The sequence below is a fragment of the Seriola lalandi genome, unplaced genomic scaffold (assembly GCF_002814215.2).
Source record: "Seriola lalandi dorsalis isolate HSWRI2012SDOR001 ecotype SW California unplaced genomic scaffold, Sedor1 jcf7180002054767, whole genome shotgun sequence".
In the NCBI taxonomy this organism is placed as follows: Eukaryota; Metazoa; Chordata; class Actinopteri; order Carangiformes; family Carangidae; genus Seriola; species Seriola lalandi.
In genome coordinates, this window is record NW_019525320.1 from 2,093,207 (window position 1) to 2,118,219 (window position 25,013).

General features: G+C 38.8%; 1 protein-coding gene across 5 annotated transcripts; it reads left to right on the forward strand.

Annotated features, from left to right (window-relative positions):
* The first annotated feature begins 598 nt into the window (after positions 1 to 598).
* tead3a (TEA domain family member 3 a) lies at positions 599 to 21,768 on the forward strand. 5 transcript variants are annotated; one of them, XM_087178994.1, is made up of 13 exons: positions 599 to 798; positions 7,195 to 7,436; positions 14,413 to 14,477; positions 14,844 to 14,906; positions 16,841 to 16,852; positions 17,240 to 17,350; positions 17,458 to 17,501; positions 17,609 to 17,670; positions 17,759 to 17,892; positions 17,993 to 18,163; positions 18,857 to 18,997; positions 19,165 to 19,317; positions 19,876 to 21,768. In XM_087178994.1, exons 2-13 carry the CDS (start codon positions 7,430 to 7,432, stop codon positions 19,987 to 19,989), a joined length of 1,077 nt encoding a protein of 358 aa, XP_087035120.1. In that variant the 5' UTR covers positions 599 to 798; positions 7,195 to 7,429; the 3' UTR covers positions 19,990 to 21,768. The 5 variants fall into 5 exon arrangements, with proteins under 5 accessions (XP_087035120.1, XP_087035119.1, XP_087035121.1 ...); XM_087178993.1 differs by lacking the exon at positions 14,844 to 14,906 and adding an exon at positions 14,678 to 14,740 and having other exon boundaries at positions 600 to 798; XM_023425271.2 differs by lacking the exon at positions 599 to 798 and adding an exon at positions 14,678 to 14,740.
* The last annotated feature ends 3,245 nt before the right edge of the window (positions 21,769 to 25,013 follow it).

The window sequence follows — 25,013 nt, forward strand, 5'->3', positions numbered from 1 at the left end:
GGCAGTTGTCTGCTTTAACACTGAAAAACCTTAAGTAATAATATCCACTGATAGAGTATAAAGTATTAATAATATATTGATAATATACTGTTAATAACACCCTGATAGGAGTGTTTCTGCTTAGTGAGCAGCTACTTTTACTTACTTCTTTCACCGCAGAGACACTATCAGTGAATATGTTTAACAAAGGGGGGAATCTGTACTAAAAGGGACTGTCACGTAGGAAAAGATCAGTTTGATTTGTCTAATTCAGACTAACTTCATGTAAACTGAGAAATTTACTTTTACACAGAGCGAAGCCTGTGGATTTTAAGAGTGTATTAGGATGGGATCAGTGTGAACAGGATTCCTGTTGCAGTGTTCCTATGGGCACCTGACCATTGTTTCAAGACAGACTTAAAAATCCTTCAGGATCAATATGCATGAGCATAAATAATCTAAACTCTAAAGACAAATTATCTAGTCTATATGTTTTTAAGATAACAATTACATCAATATTAGCACCTTTCCCCTGCCCCTCTCCTCTCCCACTAGGAGTCTGATGTCATGGGAGGAGTTTGTGTTGGGACCCACAAAACTTTTGCTTGTGCTCGTTTCGACGCCACGCCTCTGTACGTTTTCCTCCGCGCGTTGATTTCATACCAAACTCATACTTGGCATTCCGCCTTTTTTTGTGTCAAACACGATCAATTTTGCCAAGGAAATACTCACGATTCAGAAAGAAAAGCCGCCGTAGAAACAAAAGCATAAGGAGAGGAGTGTGTGCCTGTAAGAGCAGGGCAGGAAAGCCGTTGTAAGGTGAGTGCGCTCTCAGATAGTTCTTTGTTGTGTGCAGCAACTTTCATGCTGCAGCAGCTGCTTCGCTTCGTGTGCGCTCGAAGTTTTGGGATTTTTGACATATTTCGCATTTTCCCGCTGCCGCTTTGCTGAATCAGAGCCTCGTGTGTTTAGCGGGGAGTTCCTCTTTTATTTACTCAGTCACTCGTGCTGTAATTGAAGTGACTTTATCGGCGTCTCTCGGACTTACTTTGGAGTTTTTCTTAGGTATTATTAGCCCGCAAGCTAACCAACTAGCATGTCAGCTCGAGTGTGTTAGCGCTGACCTGTCTGTAACATATCCGCCAAAGGACGGAAAATAGCATTTCTCCTTACACTTCAAAGTCTTTGTAAAGAGTTTTTACAACTACAGGCCCAGTTAGATGGAAGATTTTGTTTCCACCGGGGATCAAAGGAAAGATTTAGCCAACTCACAGTTGGCTAAACGACTCCCAACCGTTGAATGTGATTTCATTTTTCCCTCTACGTGCTAGCAGATGGGATTCATTTCTTGATATTGTGAAAGTTTCACCAGCATGTGAGACTGGTTTTACGGGTTCAACAGAGGTCAGAGAAGGAATGAATAAACAACACCTTTGTTCCCCCTCCAAAACACAATTACTCCGAGACGCGACCTTTATGTCCACGTTAAGTTAATGTAAGTGCTTAGCGCTTTCTAGCTTTGCTGTCCGAAATCTACAGCGCTCTTCAGTGACGGTAGTAGTATTCAAATGCAGGGTGAAATCTGAAAGTACCGTGATGAAATCAAGCTTGGTTAATCACAGTGTCACTGCTGTCCTCATTGGAGCAGAAGGCAGTGCATGTGTCTTGTCAGTGTTTGCTGAGCTCATACCTTTATTTAGCTCAAAGCTTTACCGACTCCTCACTGCACTAAACACCTGACCTTTTGGCCACTGGGGGCTATGTTGAAAATGGCACAGCCGCATCTGACTTAAGTGAATTATGTACTAACTTTAACATTTACCATAAGTCTCCTCAATGACAAAGCTGTGACTGTGACGCCTCAGTTCATGCAACTCATGATTTCCCAAACCCTAACCAAATTGCCCAGCAGTAACCTTACACTCAGCCTTGATATGCACTTCCCGGCCACGTTATTGGGAACACCCATACAATGCAATTTAGTCCAGTACATTGAACAATTCTACAATGTTTTTGGCTTGTAACACCCTAATATACAAGCAAATACCTACAGTATGACCCATCATTCCAGATTATGGCTCTTGGTGCAAACTAGGTTTGCAACTTATTATTATTTTCATAACCGACTAATAGTTTTTATCTGATTAATTGATTTGTCTATGAAATGCTAGAAAATAGTAAAGAAAAATATTATGATTTCCCACAAACAAAGGCGACATGTTCATATTTTTTGTTTTGTCTGACCAACTGTCTAAAATCCAATAATATTCAGCTTACTATCGTGTAGGACAAAGGAAAGCATCAAATCCTTACATTTGAGAAACAGCATTGGCATTTCTTTGCTTAAACAATGACTAAACCGATTATTTGATTATAGAAATAGTTCTCTATTCATTCTCCATTGATTGACTCATCAATAATTGACTAATCATTGCACCTCTTGGGTGGACATGAGCTTCGAGTTGTCCACCCAAATTGGAGTATTTCCATCTTAGAGTGTTTGAGCTGTTTAGAGGGCTGAAGAGGCGAAAGTATCTAGTATCTCCCCCTAAGGTAGAAGGAAGCTTTATGACTTTGTGAGTATTCAGCAGGTACAATGACAAAATATATTAAACAGCTCTCCCTTATAATGAATAGACAACACTTACAAATGAAGTAATCCTTCACATTTATGTGAGTGATTGCACTGAGCCCCATTAAAACATGATAATCACAAAATAACGCTTGACTGTTAATGAAGGGATTTGAACTGTGATTTGATCATCCTCCCAAAGTCAGGGCCAAGCCATTAACCAGCTGAGTAGATTTCATCTTTATCTTATCCATATCCTTTTTTTTTTTTTTTTTTTTCTGGATTATCATTTAAAAAAAAAAAAAAGAATAAATTCAGTACAGGATTAGAATTGATTTATAAACTCAATCACTCACAGGAAACAAATCTAAAATGTCAGCAAAATAAATAATATATCTAACATCAAAACACTGGGTGAAGTTTAGATAGAATGAAGAAAACAGACATCAGTCAGTATCAGTCCTTCCTCCTGCCTTCTGTCCTCCTCCCTCTGCTGTTGGTGGAATTCACTTCCTGCAGGTTCGGCCAGTAGAGAGAGGAGGAGCTGGTTTGTCTCAGCCAGTAGCTCCGTTTACAACAGTTTGTCAGCTTTTAAGATTTGTGGAAAACTAAGATAATCAGTCAGACCACATACAGACAGCTTTCGTTTAAGATTCTTCCTAACAATTCGCTATTAGCTTAACCAGCGCACTGTGGTTGTGTAACAGTTGAAAATGTAACTTTTCTAGGTGCGTGTTGAACAGGTGGTTTCATAAAGTACTTATTGGCCTTTTACTTTATATTGCACTTACAGTAACATAAAGTACAGTAATAGTTGTCAGCTCGAATAATCCTTGAGTTATCTTTACTTCACCTGGTTCTGCTTCCACTGCAGCCTCTCTGCTTTGCTGTTTGCTCCGTGTGTGTTTGTATGTGTGTGTGTTTGTATGTGTGTGTGTGTGTGTGTGTGTGTGTGTGTGTGTGTGTGTGTGTGTGTGTGTGTGTGTGTGTGTGTGTGTGGAGCATGCAGAGAAGCAGCACAACCATAAATGATAAAATAGAATATGCATTTGTGGTGGTTAATGTTGATATAATGGCTGGCTGCCACAAAAAATCAATGTATGGGAAATGATGTGATTTAAAATATTTATGTCAATGTCGTTGATTACGGTGTCTAATCACGGCAGCCCCACAGACAACATCTTCTGAGTTGCTGACTTCCCACACAGTGCTTTGAAGGCTGACACATCTCCTCCCCTTGAATATCAAAATGTTCTTTTAGGCTTTGCTCTTTCCTAACCATCTCACCAGGGCCCGTCTAATCTCTATGGCAACAGCACAGTCCCGTCAGCAGTGATTGAAACTGGGAAGGCCCTGTGCAGAGTGTGTCCAATAAGCCCACCACAGTAGGGGAAGCTCAGTGACCACACTGATCCTCTGTGGTTCTCCTGTGGCCGGGACCATGTTAGCCACACTCTGGAAAACATTACACACCAAGCAGCACTCATGTTGCATATGTGTGCCTGTCTTTGAGGAGACTTGGAGCATCTTCAACAATAGCAAAAGAATGTGTAATTTCCTCATGTGGCCTAGGCAGGCAAGGTTGCGGGCTTCTGGGAAGTTCATATGGCTCGATGGTTGCCTTTTGAGCTTTTTTCTCTAGGACACTTAGCTAGGGAAAATGATTAACCAGTCTCACCATCCCTAACTATAGTCAATTTGTCATCTATCATCTTCCATCTGCTGGTGTAACCTTAATAGCTAGACCAAATGGAAGTGCCTTCATTGACCTTGGCCAGTGTCTTTATAAATTTACAACCTCTTAATGTTTTTCCATTTTGTTTGTCAGGTCTTTAACCCTGGATGCCAGGGCTATTAATATACCCTGTACTCATGGAAGCTGTAAACAACTTCAGATGAATCTGATCTCGCTCTTGGTTAAGTGTGGAGACATTTGGAGTCCAAGAAATCTGTCACCATTCTCAACAGCCCAAAAGTTAATCCCGGTCCCGTCTATGAATCAGAATCCATGTGATGTAGATTAGTAAAACAAAGTTCAGGGCCACTCTGGATTTTAATGAAATGCCTGTCATTGGTCCTCCTTCATATAACTCACAGATTTGTTTTTGTTTGTTAATTGGTGAGCATATACAAATAAGCACATTAGTGGGATTCAGTGATGTTCTTTTGTTTCTGAAAAATGTTGGTCTCCACTGTTAATAGTGATAGAAGTAATGCCTGTTTCTAAACCTGTGATCAACATAACGCCCGTAAGATTGAATGTGTAAAGTTTGATTAATTTCCTTTGCGTGGTTACAAACGAGGGCTGCGAGTAACAATTATTTTCATCATTGATAAATCTACAGATAATTTTTTCGAAGATAGTGAAAATTTCCTTGTATAATTTCCCTCAACCAGGGTAGCAGTATCAGATTCTGTGTTTTATCCAACTATCAATCCAAAACCCAAAGATATTCAATTTGCTGCTATATATATATATATATATGAGAAAGAAACATCATCACATTTGAGCAAGCGGAGACAGAGAGTGCTTGGCAATTTTAGCTTGAAAAATGATTGAAACTACTTATTGATTAGTAAAGTAGCTGCCAATTGACTGACTAATAGATAAACACATTAATTGACAATTTTTTGAACATCTACTACATACCACCATCTTCAGATGGAATGGAGTTGTTGGTTGTTCTCACCACAGAGTTAGGAATCAGGGATATAGATATAACGCTCTCTTTCACAGTATATGCTATTTTATGTCATGATTTTGATAGATAGTATATTTTAACATTAATCAGTTGAGAGAAGCTGGTGATAAGAAAACACCCAGACACAGGTGTTTGGCTTTAGCTCATCCAGTAAACTAAATAGCTAATAAATCAAAGTTCTTCATCACATTGGTGCAAATATCATAAAAATACAATATTGCCATAAACCTGTGCTGCTCATTGGTTTGCAATATTAATACCCAGAATTGCCTTATCCACCCAGAGATATTAAAATGATCATTACCCTGGTGTATGTGGCATGGCAAAATCTCTGAAGGTTGACAAATTTAGGTTTAGTCACGTAGGACACATTGTCACTTTGCCCAACCCCCTAGTGGGCGTCGTCAACATCAAAGCCAGTTCTAACATTTTACCGCTTGTCCCCCTCTCCAGCCTCTAATACTTTGCCATGATTTTTTTCTTCTAGTTTTAAATCAAACCATATTTTGTAACTTCAGTCCATGTGTTAGAGTTCTTCCGATACTAGTATCTGAAATGCCTCCAATGAAGGGTTTACTAAGCCATGCTATACTACAATGGCAGTAATCATATCACATCCATACAGGGCTAGAACAGCTGCTAAAGAGTTTTTTTTAACACAATGGCATCGGATGAGTACTTAGTACTGACTGATATGCAAATTCAGAATCGGAATCGTTAGCGGGAAGGAAAAAATAGTATTGGAACATCTCTAGCTCTGATACAATCATACAGGCTTATGCTCCCTCTCAGATTGTGTTCCTCCAAAGAATGTCATCTGGCAACCGAAGTCCAGAGTGTTCTGGTTTGTGGTTCCCCGATAGTGGAACAAGCAACCAAATGCTATCAGAGCAGAGGCGTCCATCTCTATCTTCAAGAGTCTCTTGAAGTCATCTCTTCCTACAGCACCTCATCTCCCAACACCACTAACTCCCTAATATGTCTAACTAGCACTCACTACACACTTTTGAAACACTTATTTACCTGATCCCCTTGCACTTTGCCTTATTGAACAGATTTTGTACTTAGTACTTACTTCAAGGTCTCCTACTGCACTGCAGCATTAATCTTGTCCCTCACTTGTACACATTCAACTCTGGTTTAACATCCTCCCATGTTCTGTTCTGCTCAGAGCCCAGTTCTCCAGTTCTCACATTCCAGAATAATATATTTTAGAAGATGTCCAGTCAGTTAAGAGGTTTGGTTTAAGACTGACATTTTCATATGGATAACAAAAAGGGTTTTTCACGAATCCGATTGATATTTTAACAAATTTATGAAACAAAATAGATTTCTATTTCCCGTTATTGTTGGTAGTGGTGTGTATTGGTGAATTCCAGCAGTTGGCGGGTTTAAGTAAAAAGCAAATTTCTCAAACCTCAAAGCCTTTCGTTTATTATTACCAGTTCACAGACTATACACTTTAGGGTTTGTATATGCTGCTTCAATAGATGATTTAAAGCTGGGCTGTGTTTTCAAAACACCCAGGTGACAGCTGCATTAATTTCTTTGACCTTGCTGATTGCGATGCCTTTTTGTCTAAATTCATCAACTATCAAAACAAATACTGCTCTGCTCTCACATTGTAGTAGATATTTTGGTCTAATGCTTTTTTAATATGGAAGAAAGCCTGTCTTGAAACATGGGTTCAGAACAAGAAGGCAAATAACAGCTTTATTTCTATTTTAGTTGATGCTTGGAATTTACATTGATGATTATCACTTATTTTCTTTTAACATATTATTTATTACTTTCAATTAATAATCACCAAGCAAATAATTATATAATGAGACATATGGTCGTCATATAAAAATCAAATACACGACCTGTTGTTGCATGTCTCTCTTAAATGTTTGACAGCACCACAGAATTATTAGAAAAGTTTTGTCCTGTGTGTTCAAGGTGTGTTGTGGTTGGAGCCGTCATCATTGCGTCGGAGTGGAGTTGCCGTGGCAGCCCTGACGGGGCGCAGGAGGAGGGTGGCAATGGAGAGGGACTGGGCGATGGGGCAGACCGTGGATTGGACGGCGACCCTGAGGGAGTGTGGAGTCCAGACATTGAGCAGAGCTTTCAGGAAGCTCTGGCCATCTACCCTCCCTGCGGCAGGAGGAAGATCATACTTTCAGATGAAGGGAAGATGTATGGTGAGGAACACAACCTATTTCTGTCCCAACATATTGGTTGTCATCCAACCATCCTATTATCTCTTCCGGCATCTAGTCTTGTTCTTTCATATCTAATCCAAAGGCCAAAATTGAAGTCCATATGTGTTAAATGCCTGTTGAGGTTCTTTACACTCAAAATAACAGAACACATGGAGATAATATCACTCACTCGTTTTTTAAAGGGCTTTGATCAAACATTGTCCATCACAGAACAACAAACACAAATATTTTAGATCATTCTCTCACAATGGCAGAATTTTAAGAAAATATTTCTATATATAGTCATATTAGTAATTCAGAGTTCACTGTACAAATTGTGGGCACAGGGTCTCTTGTAGACACAGCTTTATAACTACATCTATAGGGCAGAATATCCCAAATAATTTTCAGTTCAGTTTGCAGGAATAACCTGCTTGCTGAAATAACAACATATACCACAATTGTAGGTGTTTTATTAGGCAATTATGTTTGTAAGGAAATCTACAGGACGTAAAGCCACTTACCATTGTAAACAAAACATAGTTTACACATACAATAGTGATGAGACAGTGAATTTTAAACGATGTAGTGCTGCGAATAATGATAATTTAAATAAAGATTTTTTTTTTATACTTTAAACCTGTATGAGGTTCATTTGATAGGTGAAGTTCCAAGTTTCAACAAGATGTACAGTGACGCTGCTTATTAAACATAACTTATAAGTATCATGGCCAAAATTACAAAAAGTCCTATATCCCATCTGTAAACACTCATCAACTTTAAATTTTGCAGAATGATATAAAAGTGAAACTTTATTCCTGATGTTGTTTGGCTCTCCAAGGAACCACCACAAAGGCCTGTAGTGATCTGCTGCGTGCACTTTGGAAGCTAGTGGCTTATTGAATCTTCTTGTAAAGAGCTCTTTGTACCTAGGTGATCTGCTTTCAGGAATTTGGGGAAAGGTCAAAGGGCAGCCAGCAGTGACAGAGGGAGAGGGATCACACACTGGGGTCAATAGATAGAACAGATTGACATTTCAGGTCAGGTTAGGATTAACATATGCAGACGTTGCTTAATTGCTTAGTAATTGCCAACTGACTGTTTCATATTGGTCAATGGGAATGCATAACCAGCACTGTAGTGCATGCACTCATGCAATGTGACCTTTGTTTGTTTTTAGTGGGATCTTTACAGGATGCTGTCTTTGAGTAGAGCTTTGATATATTTTGACCACTTCTTCCTAGCTTATTGAAGGCCTTGGCTAGCGCCCAACATTCCTAGCATTTTTTTATTTTTTTTTTTGGCTGAGAGTTGGCATTCCTGCCTGCAGCGGTCTGTGTCATGTATTTGCGTATGTGTGAGCGTCTGTTGTGAGGGAAACGGGATATGTGATCCCATGCGACAGAAAGGGAAAGTTTGTTTCAGCATTGCGGCATTTTCTCCTTTTGTGGAAATGTGGGCTCACTGTGTTGACCACCCCCACTTCCCTCCTAATACACAAGGATAGTCCCACTGGTACACACATTCACTCATTGGAAAGCGACACTCACACTTAGAACATAATACCCGTGCTCCCGTTAACCCACCAGTTTCTCTTTTCCAAACCAGTATGTAAGACAACACCCCCAAACTTTTGAGTCACTGTCTCTTCGCACAGTATTGTGAGAAACTTTGAATAACCCTTTTTTGTTTTTGATTTTTTTGCCATTTTTTGTGAAAATGTGTAAATCATTAGTTTTCTTTTATGAATGAATAAAAAATTGTATTTCACATCTCATACAATTAAAATGAATGGAAAAACAGCATGAAAGAATGAAACTATTTGTTTCATTAATTAATCACAGCCTACATCATAAAATCTACCAAGAAGTCAAGGTTTATCAAGCCGAGTACAGACATCCATATTAATATTTGAATTACTGTATACTATACATGTACCTTTTTATCTTGTATGTGCCCTTTAGTAAGGTAACTGCTTTTATCCAGGTGGCAGATGTTACAGAAATGTTATTGGCAGTTTGCCAGAGCATCTTTTACAGATGAATGAATGGAAGTCCTTCTCAAACATGAAGCAAACTCAAAGAGTTGGCAGTGAGTTAATGGATTATAGTGCGTGTCTACAAGTGGCTCATGTGGATAAATATGGGTATCGCAGTCAAGCAGTTAGAGCTGATTTCACTTAGCAGGAACAGTCAACTTCAGAAATATATATCACTTCATGCAGCAAAACCAGGAAAAGACAACATTTAAACTATATATAGGATTGTACAATAAACAAAATCCCAGACTATACTAATATATGAGGAAGATATTACTTTCATTCTTGCATTCTCTAAAAGGTTAACCCATTTAAAGTTTCATTTTTCATCAGGCACACATTAGACTCTGCTGAACTCGTTATGATTTTTTTTATTTATTTCGATCAGCTTTTGTTTTCGGGAAGTAACAGTGACATTCAGAATTTTAGTTTGAATAGTTTAAAAATGTCAGTCTGTGTTCAGGCTGTTATGGAAATACCTGTTGCCATTTTCACTTTACCAAAAATGGAAATGATTGTTTCTTTAAAACCAGCGTACTTCAGCGTGATGTGTTACCATATCATCATGTGTGATATCCAACTGAGAAATAATGGTAATGTGTGATCGTCGTGCGGGTCTACATCGCTCTAAATAGTGGAAAATAATTTTGTCAGGTGGGTGGCGGTTGGATTATTCATGCATCCATGTGGATTTGGATGACGTCAGAGCAGAGCCGTGCATCACTATTACTTGTGTATATGAGATTTACCTCAACACATGATTTAGCTTTAATCTACCCTCCCCACTTTAACTAGGCCACGCAGCATTAAACCCAGTCTGAGTGCTGTCTTTGCTCTCGGTCATATGTTACTAGCATGATGTCACCCTGGATTATGGTTTCAAGCATGTGTTCCCAAATTAGGATGATCAGCAGACGGATCACTTGCTCTTGCATTCACAGGTTGACACACATAAAACAAAGGCTACTTGTTTTAATGATAATATTTTAGTAACACTGGTTAAAACAAGGACACAGTTTAATCAACATGTATAAACTCCTTCAACAAATTGGTAAGATTCCACTGAGACTGTGTCAGAGAGGGTTTGTTTTAACACTATGGTCATTTCTGTCTCAGGACTTTGTGGTGTTGTTATGTGTGATTTAATTAAATTGTAAATGATGCAAGCATTTTTTTTTCCAGTCATACATATGTGGTGGGAGATGGATGAGGGGCAAATATGCCTTTTTTGTCCCTCAAAAATGACCAGTCGGAATGACACTGTCCAAAAAACTTCAAGCTTCAGGACGGTCATATTTTTTACAAGCCTATTTTGGTGGATAGCAGTAAACTTCATAGATTTTCTTAACGTGCCCACCTCTTTTAAATGACACCTTATCAGGGCCAATATTTACTTACCTGTGAGAACTGCTCTGAATAGTTCTTTACAAAACTACAACTGAGGACTGAAAAAAATTCTACCTCAGTGTGAAAAATAACACAGATTTATCAAACAACTTAATGCTACTCGCAGCAAAGTATAAGAGTCAAGTCATGTCATGTTGTAGACAACACATGAAAACTCTGAGCAGGAAGACCTAATCAGAGACGAAGAAGAAGGATTTACCCCACATCTGCTTTACTGTTCAGTCAAACAATCCTGGCCTTTTACTGAGTGAATTTTTCCTGGCACAAAAATGAAATCTAATATATTTCTGATATATAAATACACAAATAGGGATGTAATAATGGTACATTGTTTGTAATGGATACAAACAAAAACAAAGCTGTTCTGAATCATACATATTGCTCACCTCTATGTCTGTACTGCAGCCATCTACGATCTACTCTGAACCTTTAGAGCTCTCTTAGATTTAATAGCATTTTTCAGTCAAGTCCAAAGAAATTTGCTGAGTAGGTTTTATTCTTGTGTTTGCATAAGAGTAAATCTCCACTTAGGTCAGTAATTTTATTTCTAGCTTTTTGATAAATAGAGGCTTTGATGAGCAAAACCTAAGACTAAGACCTTTGGGGATGTAGTTGAGTTTCTTTTCTTTTGAGATAGTCCCAGCCCATTTACAGACAGAACTTATACGAATTGGGACAAAAACAGGCTCATACCTTTGAAAAATACATATTTGGCATGGGCTCTGCTCACCCTTCTGAGAGAAGATCAGACTCCACTGCTTCTAAATGAAATATTTGTCACTAATAAAATATTAGGATTTATGTATATATAACCCCTTTAAAATAATGACCAAATAAAGATAAATTGGAGTTTGTTTATTTTTTTCACTGGCCTGCTCTGCATTGTCCTCTGTCTTTCTTTTTCTCTCTCCTTTTTAAGGAAAATCTCATCTCTACTTTCAACAAGGAAGCAAATGGGCAAAAGCTTCGTCTATGTGGTAGTCGAGGAGAGAAACAGATAAACGTACATGAAATTACATGAGTTTTTGAATTTTTTACCTGCAATGTAATTCCATGTTTGCCATCTTCCTATCTTACTGATCTGTTCTCATGTTATGGTGTAAATTAGATGATGCACAGCAAATGTTTCGAGTGCTGATGAAAAATCATTTGGCCTTTTGTGGTGTAGTGGTAGGCTGCAGGAAAGTGCATGTGTCCTGTTTTGGGAATTGGAGCAGACTGCTGTGTCTGAGTCAGCCCCTTTTGTTGATTTTGGGGAATTCTGTGTTCTGGTAACTTCACAAAGCTGATGTGACTCAGCCTGATGTGACCTAAGTCCCGACAGCATCGCACCACTTCCCAGAAAGCAGGATGGTGATGTCGATGATGTTAGTTCACGTGTATATGTGAATAATTAATTACAGCAGTGGAATCAGTATGTCAGGTTTCATTTAATCACCTTTTATCTTTAACTCCTCTTTAGGTTTTGTGACATTTACAGCAGAGTGAATCAAAAGTTACTCACCGGTTACGATTAGAGACACACGGGTCATCAGGTGTGGTTTGGAGCCAGGGGAGGCAGAGAAAGAAAGAGCTGACCACGCAGTCTCCAGTGACCACATTTTGGAAGTCTGTTAACTATATGATGATCTCGCCTCTCTTTTTTTCCCCCTCCATTCCCATCAGTTGTCCATCTGTTTGCCTAGGAGCTCAGCCAGCAAGCAAGACCAAATCTGACTTGAAATTAACACAGGCTGTCCTTAATGAGAATATCATACAGCCACGTAATTGAGAGCTTGACAGTCCATGTAAGTGTGTGTGCGTTAGTGTTATAGACACTACTAATAGACAATACTAAGTACAATCACATTAAATTTTCATATTTTCCTGGCTTCATTTCAAAAGCATTCTGAGGATGGAAAAAGTATCTTCATCATCTTCGTCTTTTTCTTTTTTTTTTCTTTTTGCTTCACACTGAAGCTTGAACTGCAAATCCAGTGCAACCTAAACATACATGTGACGAGTTCTAAATCCTCAATGTCAATGTGACCCCCTTGGCTGAAAAACATGAAGGGCTCGTGGTCTTGCCAGGTTTGTTATGATTGTACTTAAGGAGATTAACACCAAAATAGAGACTGTCTGGTCTGCTGTGTATTGTGCTGTTGTAGTAGATTTGAGATCAAGCTCTGATTAAGTTTGGCTTCATGTTAAAGTATTACAGCACTTGTCATCACTCTCTTTTAGGTTCAATGAACAAATGAGCTTGGTTGCACCAGTAGTTATATGAGAGTGGTGTAATTAAAAGCATGTGGGCCTCATTTGTGAATGTACCACAGGGAAAAACTAAGGCAGGACCCTTGGACATTCATTTGATTGGCTCTGGATGTATACCAGTGAATAGTGTCCTACATCAGAATCGAGCATTATTAAATTTTGTCTAAAAGTTTGGCTATCATTTTCTGTTGAAGGAGTGGTTACAACTTACTCTGAGGTCATTTCTCCAGAAAATTGCACAATTACGTTTTTGAACAACGATTCGGTCCAGTTTTAGGTAATCATATAAATTATGGGGCCGACACGCCGCAAGACTGTTGGCGGTTTTTGCCAACAAAAGGGGGCCAGAAAAAGTGTGACCATTTGATACTAACTAGGTGCACTATAATGTGCATACTGACGGTAGGCTGTAACAGGGAGGTAACTGAGTGGTTAGTAAGATTTGAGTAGAAGCCATATTCGGTTTCAGTGTTCTTTAGGAAAATGTTGAACCTCTGTCTCCTCACCCAACGTACAGCGTGTCTGCTGACTACCATAAATTCTCATATAAAAGCTCGTATTCAAATAATGGCCTCGGGCAAGGCCGGCATGAACAAATAAAGGATGGTCTTCAGCCTACTACGACTCACATGAGAAATTCAGTATAATGTAACACAGCACTAATTCATTAGTACAACAACAGTTATTTCATGCTCACCACTCTGCTGCTCTGAGTTTGTCTTTTTGAACAGAAATAACATTTTCAAACTTGAATTAATTCTATGTACTCCTGAAGGATGTTAAGTTACTGTCAACAAAATTCCACACTCCCTGATCCTTTATTTTTTGTTTTCCAGATTAAAAGCCTACTTATAAAGGAAGTGATACTAGACCTTTAATGTGAAAATCACATGGAGAGTGTACAGTTTCATTCATTGTTACTTTTGAGGAAAAGCGTTAAGTGGAACACCTGACATGACTGATGGAATTGGTGCTGTGGAAATGGACATTATACTGAGGGTATTGAGACGACAGGAAAACATGGAGGAAGTTATTGAGTTTATACTAAAGGAGGACCTGGGGGAATGAGAAATAAAAGCCAATCCCAAATAAAGGCCTGGTTCGCTCGGCCACTGAGGTACATAAAGGCCAAAATATGGTATATTGGGTGAATAAAGCAAACTTATTAAAATGGATCACCGATCCTTGCAGGTTGTACCAGCCCCATTATAATGGCAGAAAATATGTTTGTGTTTAAATGCTCCTGTCTGATCTCATCCTTTACTTTCCCAATTCCAGGTCGAAATGAGCTGATAGCTCGGTATATCAAGCTGCGAACAGGGAAGACACGCACGCGCAAACAGGTATGCAAAGATGTTATTGAGGACTTCAGTATTTACACGTGTTTAATATAATGGGATTTGCCAGGTGCAGCTCCTATAGCTCCTGTTGTTAGTTTTTTTTAAATTTTATTTTGCTGTAAATTACTCATGCACCTTGTGAAAGTGATTATCAATGGACTGTGGTTGTTTAAAATTGCAAAAAAATCATCCTGTGTGTCTAGGTGTCTAGTCACATTCAGGTTCTGGCACGTAAGAGGGTACGAGAATACCAGGCGAGCATCAAGGTGGGTGCCCGCTGAGTCAACTCTCCCTTCTCTCTGTAGTTACATCCCCACTTCTTTTCCTTTTCTTTTCCTTTCTTTTTCCTTTTATCCTGTCTTTCTTCAGGTCTCTAGTCACCTGCAAGTCTTGGCCAAGAGAAAGTCTCGTGAAATTCAGTCTAAGCTGAAGGTACACATGCTCACTGCCTTTGCCATGCTAGCTGCTTCGCTCTGCATGTGTCCCCAGATCCAACTTAACCCACCGAACCTGCAGAGATGTCTATTGTCAGACCTTATGGCAGGTTCATACTTCTCTTTCAGGGTGTTACATCACCTGCCTTGTAGGTCCTGCCATAGTTGACCTGCACCTCCTGGGGTATGTGGACGCCACAAGCACTTTAACTGCTCAGATTAGTCTAGTTGAACGATTTCTCCTACTTTGAGTAAAAAAACTTTTTATTATTTGTAGACAAATTTACATGATAATGCATCAATGACATTTTATCAAATTCAAATCCAGTATTGAATCAAGTTAACTGAATCCTTTCAAACACAGGAATCTTATGAGGTTTACCTTTTCAGTATTTTTAACTAAGGGCTAAAATAATTGCAACTCAAAGATGTTTAATCACATTTTCTTGGCTGAGAAGGCAGAAACACCACAGTTTTCACAATCTGTACCTACAATTTGAAAATGAGATGGTCGATTACCTGCTGTAACCTACTGTACTTCAACAGCTACTTTCTTCAAGTACTGAAGGTCCCGATTTAGAACCAATACGTTGCTTAGGTTAAAGTAGATTATTTCTCTGAACTACAGGAACACCTGGTGCAGGGATATTACAGAGTGATGTGTTTTTTCACAAACAATCTTTGGCTGAGTACAGACACCAGCTGCAGAGCGCACATTAAACAGAGAACAGCCAAACTTTTCATCTTACCAAGAAGGATTTAATGTTAATTATCTACAGCTGATTGAATCTGCCACTGGCCATGTCTGTCTTTTTAAATGGCTGCCTGGCATTATATGTTTGCTATGCTATTAATTATTAGATATGAGATTCAATAGCGTCAGAGCTTAACAAATCTGGATTGGAAATGGATCCGGCTATTGGACCCCATCCCTAAATGCATGACATATCCATGTAATGGTGTGGTGATGCCACAGTTCCTATATTAACATCTAAGACAGGACCACTGGAACACCTTGATGGAGAAGTAAAAACCCAGCTTACCAAGACTTAGGTACATGATTGTAATATCGTTACTGAGATAATGTTATTTAATAGGTGCGGGAATGTGGCGTGGCAGCCTCAGGCCTTGCAAACTCGTTATATCATCAGACATTTTCTTTGGTTGCTTATGTGCTTTAAAGGTCTCATTCATTTGCTTTCTGTTGATATTTGAAGTCGTGTGGCGTTGCTCAGTATAGAAGCCAGGTTTTCTGACTGTGTGTTTGTGTATCATTATTTGTCGTTTATGTTAGAATGCATGGCAATAATGTTGATTTGTTTACAGAGTTCAAGAGGTTTGTGGCCTTGGAATTGCATGAGAATCAGTAGCTGGCATGGTTGACCTAAGCATGTACATGGCTGTAGTAATGCACATGAAGACCTACATACACACAAACAAGCAAGGAGCTTTTAATGAGCTCCTCATCCGTGAATTTCAGTTTTCTCCTTTGATACACTTCTGATCTCCACGTTCTCGCTCTTGAACATTTCCCTCAGTTCTTTATATCTTTTCTGTTTTAGCACTTTTCTTGTGGTTTTACCGTACCCTGTAATAAAGGCTGTTTGTGACATCATTTTGCACCAAAGGCATTTAATTTGCTGCTCTCTAATAAACATTTGGAGATTTCCAGGTCGGTATATTTCCTGGTATGAATGTCAGCACTCAGCTTTAAGACGGCACAGATTAATAGGATGTAGCTTGTACTGTTAATGTTAGATGAATGTGTTTGAGCTTAGCTGTGTGGGATGAGGTATGTTTGTAGCTTAGTCACTTCTAGCAGTTATGTCTAGTGAGCAAGGTGTTTTCCATTATTGCCTAACAGTGATTCTGTGACCTGCTTTCATTTTGAATGTACTGAAGTTAATTAATACCGTGTCTTTTCTGCCATAGGCCATGAACTTGGTAAGTTTTGGTTATACAACTACAGTTTTCTGCTTCAGGCTTTATGCTTTGTGGTGGGCATCACATTACTGCTAGTCCACAGTGCAGTTCCTCTGCCAGACTCAAAAATCTGCTCATTACTCTTTTGTTTTTAGTGGCTTTAGTTAAATACTGGTGATGGCTCCAGTTAGCTCTCCTAGCCTGCTAGCGTGGTGCCCCTCCTGCTTTGGCATCCCCCTGTATCTGCTTTGCACTCTGTCCTGTCTTCCCTCATTACTGCATCATGTTGAAGTAAGTTGGCTGGCTCGCTGTCTAAACTGGCCTTGAAGTTTTGCTGACACTGTAATAACCAACATTTTTTCAGGATGGGGCTTTTTCATTGTGTATGACTGTGTCTTTCTCATTCAGGACCAGGTATCCAAAGACAAGGCACTGCAGACAGTAGCCAACCTTTCATCAGCTCAGATTGTGTCTGCGAGTGTAATGAAACCCCAGACTCCCTTCCCTCCACCAGTCAGAGTGAGACACAAACACACAGGCGCACACACACATCTGTTTTTTTTTACCTTCTGGGTAAAAGTCTGAGTAATATTATCTGCCCTCTTTCCCTTCTTTCCTTTGTGTAGTTTTGGCCCGGCCCTGTGCCAGGACAGCCTGGACATTCTCAGGAGTAAGTATAACTGACAGATTAGTTGGTTTTGTTTGTTTAAAATTGGAGAAAGTTTTATGATTATGCCCGCACGGTTGCTCATTTTTGAGTGTCTCTTCTGCTTACAGCATTAAGCCCTTTGCACAGCCACCATACACTACACTACCAGCCCCTGTCCCTGCACCTATCAGTAAGTGTGAGCACAAACCGACTGATTTGACTAATTTCTGTGATCATAGTCATGTTAACTGTGTTTTCCTGGTTTCAATGTTTGGCAGGTTATGAGCCCCTCCCACCCCCTCGCCCTGCAGCTATAGCAGCTCCTGTATGGCAAGACCGAACCATTGCCTCAGCAAAACTACGGCTCCTGGAGTACTCTGCTTTCATGGAGACCCAGAGAGACAGAGAGACGGTGCAGACATCCAGACATTTTTCATGAAAAGTCAACAATGTAAAAATTTTGACTCTCCCTTTTTCCTGTCTTTCTTACCATTCCTCCTTTCTTCCAACAGTACAAACACCTTTTTGTACACATTGGCCCATCGAACCCGAGCTACAACGACCCTGTATTGGAGTCCATAGATGTGAGGCAGATTTACGACAAGTTCTCTGAGAAGAAAGGAGGCCTGAAGGAGCTGTATGAAAAAGGGCCGCACAATGCATTCTTCCTTGTCAAGTTCTGGGTCAGTACACAAAACTTAGAGTTCCCACTGAGACAAGATTTTTTTATTTTATTTATTTTTTTAATAACCTGGAATTTTGAGAGGCGTGTTTGTGAATGTTCAGCGAATTTGACAAATTATAACAATAAGGCAGAGAATCATCTGGGAATGGTGCAATGATTTATTCCATCTATTGCATCATAGATATTTGTATATTACATTGCTGTTTTACAGTTTGATGCTATACCCTACTACGCCACATGGGGGAAGCAAAGCTCAGGTGATGCTGAAGCAAGGGTTTAAACAGGAAGGTTCTTCATAAGTAGTTGCTTGTTAATAAAAAATAAAAAAATACAATAAGAATAATGATACTAATATATACTTTTATTTATTTAGCACTTTTCTTAAGAAAGCTACAAAGTGCTTTACAGAAAAATAAAACCAAATAAAAGAGAAAGGCCGAAGAGCCTGAGCGTAGTAAGTGTAGGAAGTATTTATTAAAATTTAATTTGGATAGGCAAGAAACAAGAACAACAAGAAATACACTTTAAGTTCTTTTTTTGTGTTGCTTAAAGCATGTAATTTGACCTACACATGTAGAATCACAGGAAAATACAAACATTTACTTGAGGTAGTGGCTTTTTCTGATTATTCTCTACTCTTCTTTCTCTTTTCACTCTAACTTTCTGTTTATTTTATGTGTGGTTGTTCCAGGCGGACCTGAGCAGTGACATTGAGGAGGGTTCTGGTGCCTTTTACGGAGTGAGCAGCCAGTACAGTGGAACAGAAAACATCACCATCAGTGTCTCAACAAAGGTCTGCTCCTTTGGTAAACAGGTGGTGGAGAAGGTTGAGGTGAGAAAATGAACCCAGTATTCTTTATCACACACACACACACACACACACACACACACACACACACACACACACACACACACACACACACACAGTATGTCATATCAGCCAGTATCAACATGAGTTTTAATTGTGACGCATGTGTGTGTGGAATCCTCCCCATCCAGACAGAATATGCACATATGGAAGGAGGAAAGTACGTGTTCCGTATCCATCGTTCGCCCATGTGTGAATACATGATCAACTTCATCCATAAACTCAAACACCTGCCAGAGAAATACATGATGAACAGTGTACTGGAGAACTTCACCATACTACAGGTGTGTGTCTGTGTGTTGAGCTGAGTTGACTTTATTTATTTATATTGCCATTACAACAAACATCGTTAGTAACTTGCCTTGAGGAGCAGAGATGTAATACCAGCTCCCACAGGGCACTTCCTCAAAGAGGGGACATGTGGGGTAAAAATCATCTATAATGATGATCAGAGCCTTTTGGTGAAGTCTAATCTGATAGAGGAGAGAGATGGGAGGCTGCGCAGCCTCAACTGTTGTCTCTAATGCATTTGTTTCAGCTGCACTCAGATTACCAAACCAAACTTTGATAGAGAAAACCTGACCATAGCTTTCCTTGAAACTCCTTTTTAAAGTTAAAATACCATCCCTAATGAGGGTCAGGTCCCTCTCCTGAAGTCTTTGAACTTATCTTAATGCTCACCAGATTACAGTTGATACTTCTCTCCTTTAAATTCTTTTACTTCTTTTATTTCTATTTCCCTCATCTCTGTCTCTGGACTAGTGCTTGTTCACATATTATTGTCATTGTCATGTCATTATTTACCCCCCACTATATGTTCCTCTTTTCTTGTCATTTGCTAGGTGGTGTCCAACAGAGAAACCCAGGAGACTCTGCTGTGCATCGCCTTTGTGTTTGAAGTATCCACTAGTGAACATGGAGCGCAGTACCATGTTTATCGACTAGTTAATGACTAGCAGCACGTTGCGTGCATGCAGAGACTTTCCACAGACTTTTTGATGCATAGAGCATAAACACTATTTCCAGCTCAAACACACAGAAACCCCACTCCTCTACTCTAAACGCACTCTTGTTTTAACAGACCAACAGTCCCACTGTAGTCACACTAGTTGTTTAATGTGTATGCATTTCCATAGCTGCAAACTAGGTCCACATCTGTCTACAACACCCAATGACTTAAAACACTAAAGTCACAAAACTGTTTCACCTTGTGAAACTGATTGTGCACACTCTCTCAATGTCAGGCTCAAAACATCACAGTTCATTAGCCTTTTCTTTTTAAATGAGAAATTTAATTCACTGACAAATATGATGAAAAGATCAAATAAAAGAGAAGAAAAACGTTCGGTTTAATATGGGATATTTTCCCATCACGTGATGCATTAAAATGAATCATCAATTTCTAAGGAATTTTTCATGCATATGCATTTACATCATAGGTGTGACTGATGTGAGACGAGTTTGAATATAGGTTGGCAAACAAATCATTTAATCAGTGTTAATGTAACTCTGCCACAATGACTATTTCTTCTACAGTTTGTATTGTCTCTGTATGGTAGGAATTGAATGAGCCTATAATGGTGTATCTTCTATCACTGCTTTAAGTGGAGTTGTGATCTTCAGTTTGTTCAATCAAAACTTTTAAGGATCATATGACATAAAGAATGAGTGTGCCTCTTCTCAAAATATAATGCACTACATGTAAAGACATACAAGTCGTATTTATATTTGAAACACAGTGTCAAAGGTGTAAAGAGAGCCATTATTTTTGGTGTTTTTGTTCAAAGGTTTCCAGTGGTACGTGATATGGAGGGAAAGATTTTGCTCAAATCTCAAGGAGGTGTTGAAAAGTTTGACTCACTTGTCTTTGGAAACAACAAAATGGTTCACGGACAGTTTGAGATTCAGTTCACACTTGGGTGTCAGCAGCATTTTTTGAATGAAAGAATTACCTTTACTGTTCATAGACACGATACTGTTTTTACTCTGACTGTGTGGGCTTGCTGCAGTATTTCTACCTCCACGTGAGTTGGGATAAGAATGTGCTTTGGTTCATAAAGCCTTAACCTGAGGAGCACTGATGTATAGGACGTGTACACTACACTTGCAATGGTACTGTTTTATAAGCCAAAACAAGGTAAAAAGACTCGTTTTTGTAAAGATGAACTTTGATCTTTTTTGTATTTTACCAGCACAGCTAGAAGTGTTACACTTAACATCATAAATGATGGGTGTTTCAGTTTTTTTTTTTCTTTTTTGATGTATGCAAAATGATGTCTGGTACACACCACGCTAAGGTTACCCATAGTGCACTGGGGTAGATTTTTGCCTGACAACACTAACAAACTATCCAACTGACACTTGCTTTTTTTTTTCTTTTGTTCTATGTAATGTTTTGGATTTCTGGTACACATGGCTACCAGCATTTTTTATGGTAAATCTTACTTGACACTATCACGCCCTCTCCTGGCAGGATCATTTTTAACCATGTGGAAAGTAATGACTTGTCTTTTGACTTTGTATCATGAAAGTAAGAGCCAGCTGGCTCAGTTTTAACATAACATCTTCATTTAATATTCACTGTGTGGTCGGCCAAAAGTGTTTTTATTTTATTATTTCTTTCCTGTCCGTGTACTCTGGTTGGCTGTGCCTCATCACTCCTTTGGTCAAGTCTGCTCAGTGAATTAAATCTGTGCCTTCATGCTGTACCAATAAAATCACAGTGTTTGCAGAAACATGTAGTCTTTAGTCTTGGTAGTAACAATTAGACAACTTTTTGAGAGAGGAAATCATCATTAATAAAATCTTAAAAAAAAAAAAAAACTTTTAACTGTTAATACCCTAGTTAAATGAATTTCTAATACATATTTTGCTAGATTTATAGTTTTAATTTTGCAATGCTCCTGTACAGTCACTTGTGTGTGTGTGTGTGTGTGTATACAACATTTAACACTGATGCAATGAAAGACATTTATCTAAATCAAGAAAAAACTCATAAGGTATTAAAGTGTCATTTTTGTACCTGTATTGTATAATTTGAACACAAGTATCATAAAAAATACCCAGCCGAAATCCTAATTCCTAAATCTCCAGTAAGACCCCACTTCTATGATTTTTAACTTAATTACTCTCACTTTGTTGTTTTTACCATTCACCCTCCAAAGTTTTAGACCAAAGATATTGCAGTTCTCATGTGATCTGCCAGGTGGTGCTGTTGCCTCACTTTTATCACAGCATTGTAAGCATGGATATGATCAGTTGGCAGTTGAGTGCCTATGAAAATCTAAAGCACTGTCACATTCAGGCCTCACCTTTTCCACATACATTATGCCCTCAGGCAATCAGTGTGCCTCTTCACTTGTCACTGACTCTCACGAAAATCATGTCTTTCCTTCAGTTACGTAACATTATTCATTTTACGTTTATATAACACCCATGTGGTTGCACAGATGTTGGTGTGTACATGTAAAATCAAACAGTGCTATGAATGTTATGAAGAAACATTTCATTCGAGGGTTAGAGATACTCAAAAATGTTTCATGTCATCCAAGAAGCTCCTTCAGTTCTGTTATTGATGTTATGATTCGTTAACGTTGAGTAAGTTAAGTGCACGTATCACATTTATGTTACTATAGATTACTCATATTGTGTGCTTGGTGATTTTAAGATAAAATATTCCTTTCCTTTAGTCCCACACTGGGGAAATTTGCTAAAATTTTCCAATGAGAAAGCTATACAATAAGCTTTTATACAGTGTGTGCACCATTCAAGGAGTGTAACCACGTTGCAGGGAGAAGTTACTTATTAGAAAAGTGATGGACAAATGATACCGGCTACATAGTATACATACCACTAATATGCTACTTCTTTAGGGCAGAGGTTGACATTTATCAGCAGCAAAGCTTCTGCTATCTCATCAGTCAAGATCACGTCAAATGTATTTCAACGCAAGTTAAATATCCAGTTGCATACCTCCTCTTTGAGCCTCCGGAGGTGATAACGTTCCACCTGAAAGCTCAACCCTTTTCAGGATCTGTCAAAATCATAAAATGTTCAGCACATCACATACGTGTTGGCGGCCTTCCAATGTGGACACGGCAAGGTTTAAATGATAAGAGGTTTGACTTCACACACATTCCAGCGGCAGTCCACATTCTCTACATCCAAGCTGCAAAGCAGTGGTGACCATGCGCAATTCAAGTGACCTTTTGCTTGTGTTTTGAGCAGACTTGTGGACAAGACTTGTCCACATCGGCCACACCAGCATGTTAGTGTTCAATGTTACCTAGAACTGCAGTAAACATAGCAAAGCTTTAGAGCAATACTTGGATACTTAGAGATGTCCTCATTGTAACTTTGTCAAGGTTATAAACAACTTGTTCACTTCCAGTATTCCTCTCGCTATCTCTCTCTCACACACACACACTCACACATTTTGTTTTGGACATTAGAGTTTTATCTGTCAATGAATGCTCCACTTACCAAAGCCATGTTACCAAAACTGTAAGTGGTGAACTGTGACTTGCACACAAAACCCTCAGGCAGGGTGTGGTACTTTACTCCTCAGAGCAAGAATATAGCTAACACAGTTAACAGGTTGCTTGTGGCTGTGTCTCACCTTTAATCAGTTAACTACAGTCATGGCTTTTCTCATTCTTCTCTCATGAGTGTGTCTTTCTTTCTCTCTTTCTCTCTCTCTCTCTTTCTCTCTCTCTCTCTATCTCTCTCTCTCAGATAAAAACTCTGGTAGGAATAAACCAAGAGGGACTGAGTTTATCTGCAACCACTTTGACATACTATACATGATCTCACACACAGACACAGACACACATATAAAAGGTACATTACTCACATGGCATGTATTTATTAGCTTGGCAGAGTTGAGGTTAAGGTGTGGTGGGAAAATGTCGACTGAAGAAACGTAGCCAAAACAATCCGGTTATGCAGAGAGCATGTGCTCATATTATCTCTTTTTTCTCTCCCTTCTCTGTTCTCCCTGTCGCTCATCCCTTTCCTTTTCTTTCTGATTCCTCCCGTCTCCTTTACTCTCTTCTCAATTGACTTACACTTGCTCATGCCCTGTCCTGTCTCTCCTCTGTCCTCAACAATCAGTTAGATTGTACAAAGTCACCCATACTAATAGATGGAAACAAAACCTAGAATGAAAATAAACAAACTAAATGTTTGATATTTGTGTGTGGATTTGTATTTATGTATGTGGGTGCATCTATGCAGATGTTTTTGTGTGCTCATATAGGCGAGTCTTTTCTTTTTTCCTTGTTTTAATACGTTTTTGCATGATTAGCTTATTAGACTATTTTTGTTTATGTAGCAAAATCAATAAAATATAAATCATTAAAAATTTATGAATAATAAAAAAGTTATAACTTTGTAACTCAAAATGTATCCCTACTAAGGCACCATAATACATCTGTATATATATATATATATATATATATATATATATATCATTTTATTTTAGAAGCTCATCATCATGTTTTGTATGGAAAATATTAATCAGAAAAACTAGTAACTGTAGCTGTCAAATTAATACATTTGAGAAAGAGAATAGAAAGTATAAAATGGAAATTCTCTTGAGTAACTGAAATACTTAGTTACTCCCCTACTTTATGAACTTTGAAAATGTATGATTTCTTTCATTACATTGTACATGTCTGTTGTCATTGTCTATCTTCATTGTGTGGTCTATATAGTGACAGGTAGGAGAGGAACAGAGAGAAAAAGACATCCCACTATACCACAACAGTGTAACCTTGATTATTGTACACATTTGGATTATTAGTGCCACGGGTGCTCAGCTCCGAGGCATCTATTAATCTTCTGTTTCGGGTTTATTATTCTTCCGCCAAATTTCGGCGCGTAACTCGTCCCGCAGCTTTGAGAAAACCCCGGTAATATATACATCAAAACGTGCGTCTTGATCCCGCAAGGGGTGCTATGACTTTTGGTGTTAAAATTC

Excerpts from the sequence above, each read along its gene's own strand:
- tead3a (XM_023425271.2), top strand. Across the intron at positions 17,671-17,758 it reads CCCTGTCCCTGCACCTATCA|GTTATGAGCCCCTCCCACCC; the intron begins GTAAGTGTGAGC and ends AATGTTTGGCAG. Across the intron at positions 18,998-19,164 it reads AGGTGGTGGAGAAGGTTGAG|ACAGAATATGCACATATGGA; the intron begins GTGAGAAAATGA and ends CTCCCCATCCAG.